The following is a 19,376-nucleotide window of genomic DNA, read 5'->3' as shown; positions in this document are numbered from 1 at the left end:
GGGTCTGGATCTTGGCACTTCAGGATCATGACCTGAGCTAAAGGCAGATGTTCAACCGACTGAACCACCCAGGCACCCCTCCAACTTATTTTTTATGATGGAAACTATTCCTTACTTGACTATAATTATTTCTAGAAGCTCTGTGCATTAAAACAAGTATAATTTATATATACTCTAAGAGATTTTAAGCATGGGGTGCCTAGCTGGCTCACTCAGAAGAGCATGCAACTCTTGATTTTGGGATTATGAGTTGAGTTGGGTATAGAGATTACTTAAAAAAAAAAAAAGAAAAAAAAAAGCCCAGCCCTGGTGGCTCAGCGGTTTAGCACCGCTTTCAGCCCAGGACATGAGCCTGAAGACTGGAGATGGAGTCCCACGTCAGGCATCCCAAGTCCGGCTCCCTGCATGGAGCCTGCTTCTCCCTCTGCCTTGTGTGTGTGTGTGTGTGTGTGTGTGTGTCTCTCTCTCTGTCTCTCTCTCTCTGTCTCTCATGAATAAATAAATAAAATCTTAAAAAAAAAAAGAAATCTTAAAAAAAAAAAAAGATTTCAAGCAAGTACAGCAAATAGCATAACATATATCCATATGCTTACCACCCAGATTTAAGTGTTAACATATTGTGGTATTTGTTTCAGAACTTTAATTTTTAGAAATAAAACATTACAGATTCAATTGAATCTCTTTTGTATCTCCTTTTGATTCCACTAACCTTTCCCAGAAATAACCACTATTCTAAAGTTAGTATAGATCCTTTTTTTCACGTTTCTGTATCTTTGTGCTCATAGGTAATATACTGTTTTGTGTTTTTTAAAAATATATATACTGGTGTCATACTGTATATTTCCTTTTGCAAACTGCATTTTTACAATTTAAAATGGCATTTGAAATTTAGCCATGTTGATATATAGAGAGCTAGTTAATTCTGTTTAATTACTAGGTAGTATCCTATTTTGTGAATATACCACAATTCTCTGTTTCCTTATCTGAGGATAATTTAAGTGGCTTCTAATTTTATTTTTTCTGGAGTACACATTCTTCTATATGTCTCTTTACGTATATATGTAAGAGTTTCTTTAGGATATATGTCTAAAATATGTATCCTGTTGCTACATAGAATTGGTGGGTGATGATGAGTTACCTTTGTCTTCACCTAGTTATACCAGTTTGTACTCTTGCCAGCAGTGTATGAGTGCCCGTTACACGTCTTTTCCAGCACTTAACATACAGACATTTTAGTTTTTACAATATGATATAATCTTATTGTTTAAGTTTGCATTTTTTCCCTAATTACTAGTGAGATTGAGCAATTTTTTTTATTGGTCATTGGGATTTCCTCTTCCGTGACTCACCTTTGTATATCCTTTGCCTGCTGTTACCTTTTGGCTGTTAGCATTTTTAAAAAAAATTGATTTGTATGGTTTTCCTTTTGAGGGGAGTAAGGTATGCTTTGGAATCTGGTTCTTATTTAGTTGTAAATAGCCTCTCCCAGACAGTGGTGATCTTTTCATGTTTACAGAGTTTTAGATTTAAATTTTATTATAGCTATAATTACTCACTTACCTTTATGATTATTGTGTTTGGGTATTTTAAAATAAATCTTTTTTTTAAGATTTTAAAATTTATTTTAGAGAGAGAGCAGGGGAAGGGCAGAGGGAAAGAAAAAAGAGAGAATCCTGAAGCCGACTTCCCACTGATCTTGGAGCCTGACAGGCTCAATCCCAGTACCCTAAGATCATGACCTGAGCCTACACCAAGAATGGGCTGCCCAGTGGTCTGAGCCATGTAGATGCTGCAAAAGAAATCTTTACCTGTCTTCAAGTCAAAAGGATTTTCTTCTAAAAGGTTTAAAATTTTGGTTTTTACATTTTGGTATTTAATTCATCTGGAATTTATTTTTGTGTTTGGTGTGAATTCGGAAGCTAATTTTATTTTTTCCATATGTATAGCCAGTTGTCCCAATATCATTTATTGAGTCCATCCTTTTTCCCCACTGATTTTTAATGCTATCTCTGTTTTATAACCACCCAAGTCTGGACTTTTCTGTGGTTCATCTTTTGTTTGTCTATATATGTACCAATACCCCTGTCTTAATTAAGAGATGTAGGGGTGCCTGGGTGGCGCAATTAAGTATCTGCCTTCCGCTCAGGTCATGATCTCAGGGTCCTGGGATCAAGCCCCATGTCAGGCTCCCCACTTAGCAGAGTCTGCTTCTTACTCTCCCTCTCCCCTCCCCTGTGCTCTGTCTCTCTCTCAAATAAATAAAATCTTTGAAAAAAATAGCTTTAATATTAAATGTTATATATTTTGTAGTAATTGTATTATTTATGTTATATATATTATATGATAGCTTTAAAATTATTCTTGCTGTATGCTGAAATTATTCTTGCTCCCTCATTTTTTTTTTTTAATTTGGCATTTCTTGGCCCATTTCCATATGAAAGTAATCTCTTCTTTTAAAAGATATCTTTATCTTTAAATTTAAATTTATCTTTATCTTTATTGGGGTGCCTAACTGGCTTAGTCAGTAAAGCATGAGACTCAATCTCTGGGTCATGAATTCAAGCCTCATGTTAGGTGTAGAGATTACCTAAAACTAAAAAAACTTTAGGAAAAAAATTATCTTTATTGCTATTGATTTAACCTACATTTTTTCCTCATGCTTTACAAGGGCAGATAAAAGATAATTTCAATAAAATTCAGCTGAATTACTCTAAAAAGCTGATTTTCTTTTCCTTTTTTTTTTTTGACATTAGGCCAAATAGTACTAATAATTTATCACAACTTTGTGCTCTATAGATCTGAAATCAAATGAATTAGCACCAGCTGTTTATGAGTAATGCAGGGTATTTTGGTCCTTTGCTAAATTCAGAGTGAAGTGCTAAAGTTTTTACGTGTTTTGCACTAGCCATATAGATCTTTGGTAATGGAGAAAACGGGAAAATTGTTAAAGTAAGAAATAAGTTGTCATTTTTGAAACCCAATAATTCACTTACTTTTAAAATACCTAAATAATAAAGAGTGTCTTAGGGTTTTGCTCGTAGATTTTTAAGTATTGCAAAGTGTTTTTTTGTGTTATATGCATATGAACAGACATTTTCTTTCTTGGTTGACAAGTAACAAAAATAGCAATTATCACTGATTCTCGGTCTTCCAAAGAACATCATTGTGGGGGAATTAAAAATATTTAGTTATCCTAGTTACTTTTCTCCTAGAGAATAATATTGACATTTTGTGAGGTGATAGAAGATGTGATTCTCACTGTTCAAAACAGGCCTGGTGTGGAGGTATTACTTAGTGAATGTTAAGTGAATGGATGAATGTTTATTTCTTTTTTTTTTTTTCAATTTTTTTTTAAAATTTATTTATGATAGTCACACACACACACAGAGAGAGAGAGAGAGAGAGAGAGAGGCAGAGACACAGGCAGAGGGAGAAGCAGGCTCCATGCACCGGGACCCTGACGTGGGACTCGATCCCGGGTCTCCAGGATTGCGCCCTGGGCCAAAGGCAGGCACCAAATCGCTGCACCACCCAGGGATCCCCTGTTTATTTCTAAATACCTTAATAAATTATCGTTTTGGACAATGTAGTTTGAATTTTAATGTTACATTCTTTGCCAACCTATTGAATACTGTACCGCTGTTTATTCTGTTATTCAGATCATTAATAATGTGGCATAGATCTAAATTTAAATAGCTGCTGGATTTCGTGTTAGTCTTTTTTCTCCATATGCGGATATTGAGTCTGATTACTGTTTTTTGTATATAAAGCCTCCCAATCACTTTACTACTTATCAACCATCAAAATAAACTCAATTGTGTTTATCAGGTTAAATGATGAAATGGCCTTGGAGCATCATTGAAGCCTCTTTTTCATATTTCTATTGTAGAACGAAAGGAATGTATTGGTATTTCTGTTTTATGAAATTTATTTCTCTTTACTTAATACAGTGATTTTCCAAGTGGAATCTGCAGACCAGCTTCATGCCCAGTGTTTAAAAAATGTTTTTTTAAAAAGCACAATGAAGGGCAGCCCTGGTGGCTCAGCGGTTTAGTGTTGCCTTCAGCCCAGGGCGTGATCCTGGAGACCTGGGATCGAGTCCCACGTTGGGCTCCCTGCAATGGAGCCTGCTTCTCCCTCTGCCTGTGTCTCTGCCTCTCTCTCTCTCTCTGCCTCTCATGAATAAATAAATAAAATCTTAAAAAAAAAAAGTTAAACAGAATGACTCAGTAATTTTACTCCTAGGTATATAACCAAGTGAGTTGAAAGTATATACTTATATATATATATATATAAACTTGTTACATGGATGTTCATAGCATTATTTATAATTGCCAAAAAGTAGAAATAACCCAGTGTCTATCAGCTGCTGAATAGATAAACAAATGTGGTCTATTCATACAGTGTGAATGAATGATCTAGTTACATGCTGTGATATAGAAAATCTTGAAGACATTATGCCTAGTGAAAGAAGACAGTCACACAAAGTTGACAGATTTTATTGTTATATGAAATGTCCAGAATAGGCAAATCCATAGAGACTGTTAAACTAGTGGTTATCAGAAGGTAAAGAGTGGGGAGAATTAGGACTATTAATTGTACTTAATTTCTTTTTGGAGTTTTCTGGAAATTATATGGAGTTAGTGGTGATGATTGCACAACATACTGAATATAGTACAAACCACTGAAGTGTACACTTTAAAAATGAATTGTATGTTATATGAAATTCTCTTAGTCTATTTGGGCTGCTACAATAAAATACCAGAGACTGGGTAACTAAACAACAGAAATTTATTTCTCACAGTTGTGAAGGCTAGAAGTCCAAGATTGGGCTGTCAACATGGTTGAAGTTAAACAATGGAATATTGTGATCCTTGAAGGTGATGAAATGAAACTGTATTATGTGCTTGAATTATATTGAAAGTACCTATAGGAATGAAAATATGCAATCTTCAGGTTATTCACCTTAAAATTAGATTTTTTTCTCTTCTAAGTATGCAGTATTCAGAATGAATCACATTAAAAAATTATTTAGCGAGAAGTAATTTTCTTGCATTGTGAGAAACTAAAGCAGTAGCTAGAGTGAGGTAGTTACAGTTGACCTTTAAAGAACAAGGGGGTTAGGGACATTGACTCCCTGTGCAGTTGAAATTCCACTTAGAGAGGACGCCTGGGTGGCTTAGTGGTTGAGCATCTGCCTTTGGCTTAGATGTGATCCCAGGGTTCTGGGATCGAGTTCTGCATTGGGCTCCCCACAGGGAGTCTGCTTCTCCCTCTGCCTATGTGTCTGCTTCTCTCATGAATAAATAAATAAAATCTTAAAAAATTTTTGACTCCCCAAAATCTTAACTACTAATATTCTGCAGTTACCAGAAGCCTTATTGATAAATGGTTGAATAACACTTTGTGTGCTGTATGTATTATATACTATATTTTTAACAATGAATTAAGCTGGAGAAAAAATGTGAAGAGAATCATAAGGGCGGCACCTAGCTGGCTCAGTTGGTAGCATGTGACTCTAGAGGTTGTGAATTTGAGCCTCATGTTGGGCAAAGAGTTTATTTGATTAAAACAAATATGTAGGGATCCCTGAGTGGCGCAACGGTTTGGCGCCTGCCTTTGGCCCAGGGCGCGATCCTGGAGACCCGGGATCGAATCCCACATCAGGCTCCCGGTGCATGGAGCCTGCTTCTTCCTCAGCCTGTGTCTCTGCCTCTCTCTCTCTCTCTCTGTGACTATCATAAATAAAAAAAATAAATAAATAAATAAAATAAAACAAATATGTATATATGCCTATTTATTTTTCTCCATATGCATTTATTATACTGTAATATATTTATTATACTGTAACACACTTATTTACATTTATTATACTGTAATATATTTATCAAAAAAAAAGCTGCATAGAAGTGGAGTTCAAATCCATGTAGTTCAAGGGGTCAACTGTAATACTGGATTTTTTTTTTTTTTAATATAAATACCTATGAAAGATCTTTCTTTTATTTATTTATTTATTTTATGATAGTCACAGAGAGAGAGAGAGAGAGAGAGGCAGAGACACAGGCTGAGGAAGAAGCAGGCTCCATGCACCGGGAGCCTGATGTGGGATTCGATCCCGGGTCTCCAGGATCGCGCCCTGGGCCAAAGGCAGGCGCCAAACCGTTGCGCCACCCAGGGATCCCTGTAATACTGGATTTTGATAAAGAATTGTGAGCTGGAATGCTTACAGGAATGTAAAGCTCTTAAATAGTGCCTGGCACTTAATAAATCTCCCAAAACATACTAGCTATTGTTATTAACACTCCTCTCTCACCACCACCAAATGGATAGTCAGTTGTCTCAACACCATTACTGAATAATTTCCTCCACTGATTCCCAGTCTTGTATATTAAGTTCTTCTGTATATCTGTTCTTTTATTTTTTTTAAAGATTTATTTATTTATTCTCGTGAGACAGGCAGAGACATAGGCAGAGGGAGAAGCAGGCTCCTTGCAGGAAGCCCAATGTGGGACTCAATCCCAGATCCTGGGATCACGCCCTGAGCCAAAGGCAGATGCCCAACCGCTGAGCCACCCAGGCGTCCCTGTGTATCTGTTCTTATTTCTGGGTTGGTGGTTTTACTCCATTGAACTGTTTGTTTTTGTGCAATACCATCTTGTTTTAATTACTGTGCATAGCATGTTTTGATATCTAGTAGGGCCATTTCCCCTTATTCTTCCTAAAAGTTTTCTTGGCTAGTTTAATAAATTAAAACATTCCCTCCCATTTCCTCTACTATATTTTACTTGGCAGTTGCAGTTTAGATTGAATATATGAATGATCCATTGGGATTCTGCTTATAATTACATTACATTTATAGGTTAATTTGGAGTTGATGATATCCTTACAATATTGAGTCATTGCATACAATAACATCATATTTCTTTACATTTATTTGGGTATTCTCTTAGGTATTTGCATTGGTTTTCTTCATGAGGGTCTTATGCATTTTTGCTAAACTTTTCTGGTACTTTAAAGTTTTTTTAAAAATTTTATTAATTTATTCATGAGAGACACAGAGAGAAAGGCAGAGATATAGGCAGAGGCAGATGCAGGGCTCCAATTCTAGGACCCTGGGATCGTGACCTGAGCCAAAGGCAGACCACTCAACCACTGTGTGCCCACCCAGGTGCCCCAAACAGTTTTTGTTTCTGTTGTACTTGGAACCTTGTTGTCTATTTCCTATTTATAGCACTTTTTGGTTGTATGTATTTATCTGCTTAGAAAGGCATTAATTTTCTTCAACTCTGTAGATATATCTCCAAAAGTTTTAGAATTCAACAAATATTTATTGAGTCTCTGTCATGTGCTAGATATCGTTACAGGTACTTCTCCAAAGTTTTAAGTAATTTTTAAGACATTGACGAACTTTCCCAAAGTAATGCAGTCTTGGAGAGGAAATTATCTATTCACAGTGCCAAAGACTCAGTTAACTGACTATGATTTAGTCCTCATTTACTGTCATTGGTTAACCTGCCCAATATAAATAAATCTTTAACTTTATATTTATCAAATGGTTCTGTTTCAAACCATATTTTGCAGCTTCTTACTGAGTTTGCTAGAAGTGCTCTTATTTACAGAAATCCTTGTCACACTGTTATCAAAGAAAATTAGGTTTAACCAACATTATTTTATTATTTATTTATTTATTTATTTTTTTAAACACATTTTCTTTTTATTCTTTTTTTTTTTTTTTAACCTTCATTTATTTATGATAGTCACAGAGAGAGAGAGAGAGGCAGAGACACAGGCAGAGGGAGAAGCAGGCTCCATGCACCAGGAGCCCAACGTGGGATTCGATCCCGGGTCTCCAGGATCGCGCCCTGGGCCAAAGGCAGGCGCCAAACCGCTGCACCACCCAGGGATCCCCCAACATTATTTTATTATGAAGAAAACACACAAAGGATGAGACAGTGTCTTACATGTCATGCATAATGACAACAACCTTTATTAAGCATGTCCTTTGAGTTATTTTCCTAATGTGCATGTTCATAACTGTGTATACAGAAGCAGACAGAGGTTTAAAATGAAATGCCATCAGTTAACTTTAAAGATTTATTTATTTGAGAGAGGGGGAGCCCAAGCGAGAGTGAGCACGAGCAGGGGGAGGCACAGAGGGGGGGAGAGAGAGAGAGAGAGAGAGAGAGAGAGAATCTCAAGTAGACTCTTTGCTGAGTGTGGAGCCTAATGCAGGGCTGGATCTCATGACCCTGAGACTATGACTTAAGCCAGAATCAAAAGTTGGACGCTTAACTGACTGAGCCACCCAGGCACCTCACCATCAATGAACTTTATTTATTTTTTAAAAAAAATTTATTTATTCATGACAGACACACAGAGAGAGAGGCAGAGACACAGGCAGAGGGAGAAGCAGGCTCCATGCAGGGAACCTGGCGCGGGACTCAATCCTGGGTCTCCAGGATCAGGCCCTAGGCTGAAGGCAGTGGTGCTAAACCGCTCAGCCACTAGGGCTACTCCATCAATGAACTTTAAAACAAAAATTTTAATTTGGTAAAATTGGAAAATGCAGAAAAAAAAGATGAAAAGAAATGAAATCACTCATAGTTCCATTATCCAGTCATAGTTGTTTTTTATATTTTGGTGCATTTCCATTAAGTTGATTTGCTATACTTTTTATATAATATCCAGTGAACTCTTATGTTGCATTTGGCTTCTTTTCCTCATTATTATGTTTTTGAAGTTTATGTCTATAGTTTCTTTTTAATTTCTGGTTAGTATTCCATTGTATGGCTGTACTACAATTTGTTTATCCATTCATGTGTTGGTAGGCACTTGTGTTGCTTTCTACTTTTTGTCTATTATGAATAAAGCTTCTGTGAGCATCTGTGTATGAGTGTGGCTATATGCTTTCATTGAATAAAAAGCTAAGTATAGACTTACTGGATCACATTAACTTTATAAGAAACTATATTATGTTTTTGCCAGCATTTAAATATTATCAGCCTTTTACATTTTTCTCTGGGGTTCCCCCACAAAAAACCAAAATGGGAACTTGATTTTTTCTTTTTCAATGTAAATCTGTAAAGGAATTTTAAGGCCCTTAGGGATGTCAGGAGATTCATTTATCTGAATAGTTATTGGTCTGAAGTGGATAAGGTGAAAGTATCCCTACAGGCTCTTTGAGAGATAATTTTAGGACATACAAGTTTAATTTATTTCTATCCCATCCTGTCTAGGCTCATGTGACTTCAGAATTTTATGTTTTTATTTTTTATTTTTTTATTTATGATAGTCACACACAGAGAGAGAGAGAGACAGGCAGAGACACAGGCAGAGGGAGAAGCAGGCTCCATGCACCAGGAGCCTGACGTGGGATTCGATCCCGGGTCTCCAGGATCGCGCCCTGGGCCAAAGGCAGGCGCCAAACCGCTGCGCCACCCAGGGATCCCTTTTTTTTTTTATGTTTTTATTTTTTATTTACTTCAGAATTTTAATAGAAATTATTAGAGGAGTTTATAGCACAGAGTGATTCCATAGGATTGAAGACAGGTATTACTGATGGACTTTCTCACATTATTCTAGATGAGCCCTGTCCAATGAAACTTTCCACAGTGATAGCTACTAACTGCATGTGGCACTTGAAAGGTGGCTAGTGAAACTAAAGGATAATTTTTAATTGTGTCTAATTTTCATTTTAATAGCCATATCTGTCTAGTGGTTACTCTAGATTTGATCTAGACCAGTGCAGTTCTAAAATGTTATTTTCCAGCAAAGATCATCTGACAAGAAATAATTCAATGAGACTTGTCAGCGGAGCTGGCTCTGGGCAAGTTCATGTTCTCCGTCCTACTTCCCTTTCCTGTGGGGGATTTGTGTGTCTCTAGAGAGTTGTAACCAAGGTCTCAAGCGCTTCAGAGGAAGAACCCATGGATTCATGAGTGTTGCAGTTAGGGTAGGGGCAGTTATTTGGTGATGAGCTCTTCTAGTTAGGTATTACACTCTTTTTTTTTTCTTTTTCTTTTGCCCTATTAAATTGTTTGGTAAACAATATAACATATATTTTAATACTCTAGTTCTTAAAGTAGATCTTTGGACAGAAGTATGCTATTTAAATTTGAAAACCATATAACATTGCCCAGAGAAATTCTGGTTCAATCCTTCCATTTTTTTTTTTGATGAAGAGGAGCAAATTCTTTCTGCATTTTTAACAGCTTTCAAGTAATGATATAATTACTTCTACTAAAGTTTCCATTAAAGATTTATCGTGATTTCTGTTCTTTTGAGGTAGCGATGAATTGTTAATTTCTTACATTTCAAATTGTTAGTGAAAACATTTTATAGCCTTTAGATGGTTAAATGTTCTAGGAACCCAGATAACTGAACTTATATAATATTGCTTATCAGTGTAGTATTTTCATTTCATAATAGCTGCATGGTTGTAGAAGCTGAGTTTTTATTGTTTCCTAGAGGCAAGGTCAGTTTTAGAAAAATTGTGGAATTTTCCCTTGCCATTACTGTGGTAAATAAACAGCTACTATTTATAGGAATTTATATTTTGATGAGAAGATGAGATACCCTGCTTGGCTTATAATAAAAACACAGATGCTTCTAGATTCCAGTAGGGAGGCCTTTTACAGCATCTGTTTTAGTTGGCTAGTCAGAAGACTTCTACAGAGTTTTTCACCTTCTTTTGAAGGACACTAGTTCTTTGACAACAAGTTTACAAATGAAAAGCTTAACTTACCATTTTGTAAGCTTTTTTTTTTTATTACTTTGGCTATATCAGTTCTGTGTAATTTTGAACTGTTAAATAATTTATTTCATATCACCTCCCAAGTAACCTTGAAATGTGTTTTATGCACATGTCCTTTGAACTGTTTATTCTGCAGTTAGGTTTGTATTGATCCATAAGTTCATTTATTCAGCAGATATTTGATGAACACTCGCTGTGTACCAAGCCCTATACTAGTCCTGGGGAACCCCAGATATAAGTAAGATATAGTCTTAGTCCTTGAAAAGCTTAAGGTGTTTTATGCCATGCAAACATGTAAACAGACAATAAAAATACAGTCAGGAGCTTTCATTTGAGGTTTATTGTATCAGTTTACTGGAGAGGGAAATGTGTCTAGGAAGGTCTTCTAGAAAAAGTAATGTCTTGAGCTGAGAATTGTTGAAATGATTAGGAGTTAGCTAGGCAAGAGGCTCAGCATTCGGGGAGAGAGAAGAATATACAAGGAAGAAGCTTATAGGTGAGAGAGACCCCAGGATGGGTGGGAAATTTAAGTTTGGTACACTTTTGTCAGATGGTATTCAAACTAACCATACTATCTCATTTATAGTGCAGACTTATGATTCAGACTTTATTTACTTCATGTTCTAAATAAGTGATTTCCAAGCATTTTATGAATCCCATAAGTAAAACATGTTTTTGGTCATATATCTCCAAAATATCTACATATTTATTTGTAAGTGACATACTAATAGTTTATATGCATAGTAAAACATATACAAAATGAGATTAAAAGGATGAACTAAAAAAAAAAAATAAAAGGATGAACTAAAGATGAAAAATATTCTTTTTATTTTATTAAAAATATAAAAATCAGGGATCCCTGGGTGGCGCAGCGGTTTGGCGCCTGCCTTTGGCCCAGGGTGCGATCCTGGACACCCGGGATCGAATCCCACGTTGGGCTCCCGGTGCATGGAGCCTGCTTCTCCCTCTGCCTGTGTCTCTGCCCCTCTCTCTCTCTCTCTCTCTCTCTCTATGTGACTATCATAAATAAATAAAAATTAAAAAAATATATAAAAATCAAAATGCTGTTTCACTATTTTTTATAATCTTGTCTTAATATTTTGTGAGATAACAATTTTGAGGTCTGTTTTCTAAATGTAGGTAATTTTGATGCTTGGATTATTTGCAAATCCTTTTTTTTTTTTTAAAGATTTATTTATTTATTTATCATAGACACACAGAGAGAGAGAGAGAGAGGCAGAGACACAGGAGGAGGGAGAAGCAGGCTCTATGCCGGGAGACCGACGTGGGACTCGATCCCGGGACTCCAGGATCATGCCCTGGGCCAAAGGCAGGCGCTAAACCACTGAGCCACCCAGGGATCCCCGATTATTTGCAAATCCTTCTGTTGCACACAGCCCACTTTAGGAATCACTGCTCTAACTGGGATAACTATATTGAAACTAGCTTTTTAGTTAAAATCAAAGCAAAAGGTAATTTTTGCTCTGTACATTTGTATTTGGGAGGCAAATTTAAGAAGAATAAGCTTTGGCTTGAGTTTTAAAGAATGAGTACTTTAGTCAAAAACTACATGTCATGACTACAAAGGTCGTATTTCACTAACTTGGAAACCCTAGAGAATGGTGGAAGGGTTATTGGTTAAGTAGGTTATATGAAGGAATGTTTTGCTAGAGCTTTGGAAGAAGCTCTTGATCAAAAAGATTAATTGCTGTTTGAAAAAAATATACCCTCTAATTATCTTTGTTGGGAGGTATTTGTATGATGACTTTTCTTCATCCTTAGGAGCTGTGGCTCATACCATTTGGGATCTTCCCAAAAGATATTTTTTCATGATACACTTTATTAAAGTTAGCGAATTTACTTCATTGTATTTCAATCAGTCAGATTTTTTTTCTCTAGAAAAGATGGAAAACAAAATGAAATAAGTTTGAGTGAAAAAAATTTATCGGTTCATACCAATCTTCAGTATTTGTCTCAAGGGCTTTAACTTGGTTGTCAGGTCTGTGTTTCAAAGTGTCTTGTTTGTATCTCTGTTATCTTTGCTTTCTTGTAATAGTTTCACTCTCTTATAGAGCAGAAAGTCCTCCTGTATGCAGTAGTGAGGCAAGGGAAAGTGTCCTTCTGGCACATGTCTGTATAAAATCCACTGATGAAATAGAACTCTGTGATTGCCTGTGTACTGGGATTGGCAGGCCTGCAAAAGCATATGGAATGGGGAGGGAACAGTTTCCCGAAGGAAGGGTTTGCTGTTACCACAGAAGAAGGAATGCAGGGAGTCAAAAACAATAGGTATTTATGGCAGGTGATGAGGAACAGAGGACAGGACACATAAACTTATTCTTTAAGGTTATGAAAGATGACCTAATTTTATTTTCCTAATCATTGATTTTTGTAGACTATGCAAGCTGCAAGATGTCCTACAGATGAATTATCTTTAACCAACTGTGCAGTTGTGAATGAAAAGGATTTCCAGCCTGGCCAGTAAGTATCTAACTTTGTTTTCTCCTAACCTGCCAAGTGGTATTTTAGAAACTTCTAGAGAGCCTTATTTTTTAGAAAACTTGAGAATAATTTTTTCATTCTTCTTTCTGAGTTGGAAAATGGAAGAGATGAGAGTTATGTATTTTAGTTTTTACTGTGTTAAACTTTGGTTGATACATTTTTAAAGTCATACATAGCTCTTTATATATAACTTTTATTTTTATCAACTTTCTTAGCAGTACTAAACGTACTGGCTATATGAATCATATATAGCATAGTCATTAGGTTTTTGGCTCTGCAGTCAGATTGAGTTTAAATTCTGACTCTGCCAGTTACAAACTAGGTGACCATGGATAATTTTTATCTACCATCTCTGTGCCTCTGTGTACTAATCTGTGAAATGGGGATGATGGTAGTATCTTCTTCAGGATATTTGTACAGATTGACTTATATAAATAAAACATTTAAGACAGTGCCTAGCACATTAATAAGCCCTCAATAAATATCAGCTATTTTGATAATTAAGAGATATAAAAATTGGAAGATGCACAAAAAGCATTTCTAAGTATTTATTTATAAATTTTTTTTTGTTGTTGTTGTCATTTATTTTAATTGACTGACATCACCCCTGCCAGAATTTCTAAAAATGCTGCTACCAAGTTCAGTGCCACCCATATGCTTCTGAGGCTGGTAAAGGTAAGGAGATAAAAGAGCCCCACCAGAAAGCAGCTAGGGAAATAAGGAACAACAAGGGCGTATTTTTAACTGAGCCCTTTTTTTTAAGGGCTTTATCTGTGAAATATAGGAATTTTACAAAGTTAGAATTTCCAATTATCTGTAGTTTTCAGCTTCAGATTCAAGGGCCTGTACTATATGATTGCAGTAATATTGTTTTATGTCCTAAAAATTCTATGATACTAAGTTTAACACGTAACTTTCTATGTATAAACTGGAGTATAGATAATCGGTGTGAGAATTTGTTTATGGAAATCTCTTACATTTGTCAAATGTTCACCGTACTCGTGGTAGAGTTACTTGAATATAGCAGATAAAAGAACTTGTGTTCTAGTGGCAAAATGATATGTATAGAAACGTCAAGTATTAATATTTAAAAAGTCATAGCATTGTAAAAGATGTTTTTTTCTGGGTTTTTTTTTTTTTTTTTACAGTTTTATTTGTTCATTTAAGAGAGAGTGCACACACAAGCAGGGAGAGAGGCAGAGGGAGAGGGAGAAGCAGACTCTCCACTGAGCAGGGAACCCAATGCGGGGCTTGCTCCCAGGATACTGGGACCATGACTTGAGCCAAAGGATGACACTTAACTGAGCCACCCAGGCATCCCAAAGATGATTTTTTAAGATTTTATTTATCCATGAAAGACACAGAGAGAGGCAGACACATAGGCAGAGGGAGAAACAGGCTCCATGCAGGAAGCCTGATGCGGGACTTGATCCCGGGTCTCCAGGATCACACCTTGGGCTGAAGGCGGCGCTAAACCGCTGAGCCACCTGGGCTGCCCTAAAAGATGATTTTAAAACAGATAGTGCTGTTTCAAGATAGGGTTTGATTTTATCACACACATGGTCCTTGGCAATTTCTTGTAAGTTATCATGAATAACTATATTTTATCTGTTTATGGGTAACTTCTGACCAGAGTGAATTAGCACAAAATGCTTTGAAATAGTAAATATTGATATCTACATGAAAGCTGATATATTTTGTGACTAGTTTTAATTTTTATCATCTTTTTAATTTTATAGGTTGTTACTATTTCAACTATTATGAGAGCCTGCAGAGATTTAATGAGTAGTCCTAAAACTAACTTTTTTGGACTGGTATATCCTGGTTCTTCTATTTTTGGTTATCATCCTTTTATTCTATTTAGGATGTGACATAATTTTCAGTAGAGGAAATTCACCTAATTTTTACTCATATCAAGGACTCTAAATCATTGTCTTTAGTTTTATGTAAACTGGTGATACAATGATTTTGATATTTTGAATAGTATATACTCTCTTAAACTTGATCCTGATTCTGCTTGATGTATGCTTGACCTAAGGTTATGCCTGGAAAACATTTTGAATTGCTGACAGTTTTTAGAAATGAAATTTGTGGTTCTGTTCCTTTCACACTCTCAAACACTCTGCCGTGTTTCCACCTGGTACTCATCAAGCATCATGTTGGAAATTAATAGTGAAATTAATGTTTTTTTTCTTTTGACATGGAGTATTAACTGTGTTTCTGTCTTTTAGGCATGTGATTGTGAGGACCTCTCCCAACCACAGGTACACATTTACATTGAGGACCCATCCATCGGTGGTTCCAGGGAGCATTGCATTCAGCTTACCTCAGGTAACTCAGATGCTAATTTATTTTCTTCCATTTGCAGAAGTCCGGGGAAAAATCAATTCATTTAAAGTAGGTGTCATCCTGTAACTATTGATTTGTATTGAAGAAAAAACGTCTAAGTATTTATATAAGGAATTTAAAGAACATTCTTTTTTGGAAGGGGATAGGAGCAGAGAGATTGGGAGAGAGAATCTTAAAGCAGGCTCCATGCCCAATGCTGAGCCCAATGAGAGACTTGATCTCACAACCCTGAGATCATGACCTGAGCTGAAATCAAGAGTTGGATACTTAACTGAGCCACCCAGGCACCCTTAAAGATACATTCTTAATTGCCAGTTTTACTGTTTGCCTTTTATTACCTTGATTTTTTTTCCTAATTTTTAAAAATTCTGTGGTAATACCAGTTAGCTATTAGATAGTCTCAAGTTATTTTAATGTTAACTCATAGGGTAACAGAAAATATATACAAATAACATTTACTTGTAAAATTGACATCTAATGATAATGATTTTTAAAATGCAATGATGTGGGGTGCCTGGGTAGCTCAGTTGGTTGAGCGTCTGTCTTTGGCTTGAGTCATGATCCCAGGGTCCTGGGATCAAGTTCCACGTCAGGTTCCTGGTTTGGGGGCAGGGAGGGGAGTCTGCTTTTCCCTCTGCCCTTCCCCCTGCTCTTGTCCCCCCAAATAAATAAATCTTGAAAAAAATTATTTAAAAAAATGTAGTGATGAATACGATGTGAGTAGTTGCTATCTCAAATTACAATGTTACTTCCTGGGCTTCCTAACAAGTAGAGGGATTATGATTACATTTTTATAACCGTTGCTGGATTCTATGGCAAGAAAATTGCCCAGCACTGTTGCAGGCACCTAATACAAAATTGAGAAGCATTGCAGGTACTAGTCTGTATCCTTTTCTTCCTTGTTGTCTTACTGGTGCTGCTGATCCCAGTCCTCATCAATGTAATGCAACCTCTACCTTCTAGTATGCTAATAAGCATTGATTTATTCCCCTGGAGGTTGAAGGAAAGAGATCAAACACTCTATAGGGATCGATTAAAGATCTCTTGAAGTGGGGCAGCCTGGGTGGCTCAGCGGTTTAGCGCCACCTTCAGCCCAGGACGTGTTCCTGGAGACCTGGGATCGAGTCCCGCGTCAGGCTACCTGCATGGAGCCTGCTTCTCCCTCTGCCTGTGTCTCTGCCTCTCTCTCCCTCTCTCTCATGAATAAATAAATGAAATCTTAAAAAAAATTATCTCTTGAAGCCCTCAAAAATTATAGAAGATCTTTACTCATTATTCCCCTTTTCTCTGTTTGGATGCCTCTTTATATCAGGACTACTTTTCACATTTGTTCCTATACATCAAATGTTTGAGATATTTTAGAGTTTACCAGATTTTGCAGAGCTGGGATTGTGGTGGTCAGAAAAGGAATTTCTAGTTGTTTTTTTCTTGTCTCTCTGCTTTTTAAAAAACGTTCCCTAATATTTACTCTAGGCAAAGTACTGTTCTAAGTACTCTTGCATATATTAGTTCATTTAATACCAAAAACAGCTCCAAATGATAGATACTATTATTGTCCCATCCTTTGAGTCTGTCTTTGGGATTGAAGTACAGAACCTAATTGTGGCCGCTTTGTGATCCAAAGTCTGGACTTACCCAGCATGCTGCTAAGTCTCTCATTGGCTGGAAGTGAGATGGGCATGAAGGGCAGAGAGGTGGGAGAGGAGGTACCTGTGATGAGGGAGCTAGAGGGGAAAGCAGGTGTTGCACATATTCACAATGTAGCATCTTCACAATCTACCCCCAAATCTGCGTTGCTTGATGAGTAGACAGAATGTGGATTTTCAGCCAAAAATTATTTTTCTCACTGTTCTTTGAAGTGTTATCAGTAGTGACTAATTTTGAATCCATACCAAGCCAGTCCTGAATTCCTGCCTAAACACAATCTGGCCTGCCTCCGTACATTCTTGCTGTGTAACCAGTCTGGACCTGGGAGATGCTAGAGTCTAGTTGCAAATGCCTGAAAATCCTTTGGCTAGTACAAAGAGTAATCAGGACCATTTAATGATTGGAATCCTGCTTGGGTTTCAGGCTAGATTAGCTGACCAGCTGTAATTTACTTTTCATGAACTGAATGTCTTTCTCTCTGAGATATTACACAAATAATAAAAGTAACCATAGTATATTTAGAATACTGAAATATTATCTGATACTATGAAGGCCTTCAGAAGCAGTTTAATGTGCAAAGGAGCATCCTCCTTGGTGATTCCCATTTTATTGTACAAAGGCAAGCTTTGTATGTTTTTAGGTAGATGTTCAGATATAAACTATAGCATGTAAATATGTTTCCTAGAGCCACTATAACAAAGTACCACAGAATGGGTGGCTTAAATTGATTCTCTTGCAGTTTGGGAGTCTAGAAGTCTGAAGTCAAGGTGTCAGCAAGACCATGCTCTGTGCAAAGGCCTTAAGAAAAATCTGTTCCATGCTTAGTTAGCTTCTGGTGTTACCAACAATCCTTGATATTCCTTGACTGGTAGATATATCACTTCAATTTCTGCCAACATCATCACATGACTTTCTCCCCACGTGTCTGTCTGTCTCGTCTCTTCCTGTAAGGATACCATGTCATATTGGCTTATGGCCTACCCTAATTTGATATGATCTCATCTTAACTTGATTGCTTCTGCAAAGACCCTATTTCCAGATGTGTTGGTATTCATATGTGCCCGAGGCTAAGATTTCAGCATATCTTTTTGTGGAACACAGTTCAACATACAATACTAAACCACATTTTAATCCTTGAATGTGTTCCTATTACTAAAATTCATGGAAATTCCTATTTTATTTTCTCTAACTTTGACTGATTCAGTTTTAAGTGTCTTTTTTAAATTTCATTTTACAGCGAAAATGGGCTGGACTTTCTATTGGGCAAGAAATAGAAGGTAGGTATGTTTTTTAGCTACCTGATATAGATTTTCTTTATGATTTTCTTATGGTTGTGGATATCTGTAAAATTTTCTATTACTGGTTGTCAGGCCATTAAACATTGATCCTGTTTGTGTTACTGGTTAGATATATGAGAATGGAAAAGTTAAATAGTATGGTACTTACCTTTTGACTTGCTATTCTGCCTGAAAATTGCAATCTAATGGAGGGAAGAATATCCACTAACTCGTAGGTCACAGAATGGGTGCAGGGTAAATAAGTGCTCAAATATTACCATTGGGAGCTCTATGTGAAAGTAGTCAGTGGATGAATTGATTAGAGACTGGAAAATCAGCCAGAGAAATATTTTTAGGCACGGGAGTTTTGAGCATGATTATGAAGTAGGGGGAAAGCATTACATAATAGAGATAAAGAAGAAAGGCTCTTAACATGAGAAATAATATCAGTAAAAGTCATTCATATGGGAGCAAGCAAATCATAGGCAGGGCTCAGGAAGTATGTTTGCCTGATTGAAAGGATTTACCTGAATGAGGTCTATTAAGTGATGGGAGTATGCAGTTAGTGGAGGGCCTTAAAGTATATACGAAAATTTTGGATTTTATTCAAGGACAATTGAGAGCCCCTGAGAATTTTTTTTTTTTAAATTTTTATTTTATTTATTCATGAGAGGCACAGAGAGAGAGGCAGAGACATAGGCAGAGGGAGAAGCAGGCTCCTTGCGGGGAGCCTGATGTGGGACTCGATCCCAGGACTCCAGGATCATGCCCTGAGCCAAAGGCAGATGCTCAACTGCTGAGCCACCCAGGCATCCCCCACTGAGGATTTTTGAACGAGCCCATCATCT

At 36.7% G+C, this 19,376-nt stretch overlaps 1 protein-coding gene across 3 annotated transcripts in view; it reads left to right on the top strand.

Annotated features, from left to right (window-relative positions):
• The window catches only part of NSF (N-ethylmaleimide sensitive factor, vesicle fusing ATPase), a 149,605-nt gene that overhangs the window by 7,461 nt on the left and 122,768 nt on the right, over positions 1–19,376 (top strand). For all 3 annotated transcript variants that reach the window (XM_041726122.1, XM_041726120.1, XM_041726121.1), the window contains exons 2-4: positions 13,149–13,234; positions 15,487–15,586; positions 18,489–18,528. In XM_041726122.1, the coding sequence (XP_041582056.1) occupies positions 13,149–13,234; positions 15,487–15,586; positions 18,489–18,528 (226 nt within the window). The remainder of the gene's footprint in view (positions 1–13,148; positions 13,235–15,486; positions 15,587–18,488; positions 18,529–19,376) is intronic.

Source organism: Vulpes lagopus, chromosome 12 (genome assembly GCF_018345385.1).
Source record: "Vulpes lagopus strain Blue_001 chromosome 12, ASM1834538v1, whole genome shotgun sequence".
NCBI lineage: Eukaryota > Metazoa > Chordata > Mammalia > Carnivora > Canidae > Vulpes > Vulpes lagopus.
This window is presented reverse-complemented; position numbering and strand designations above follow the sequence as displayed.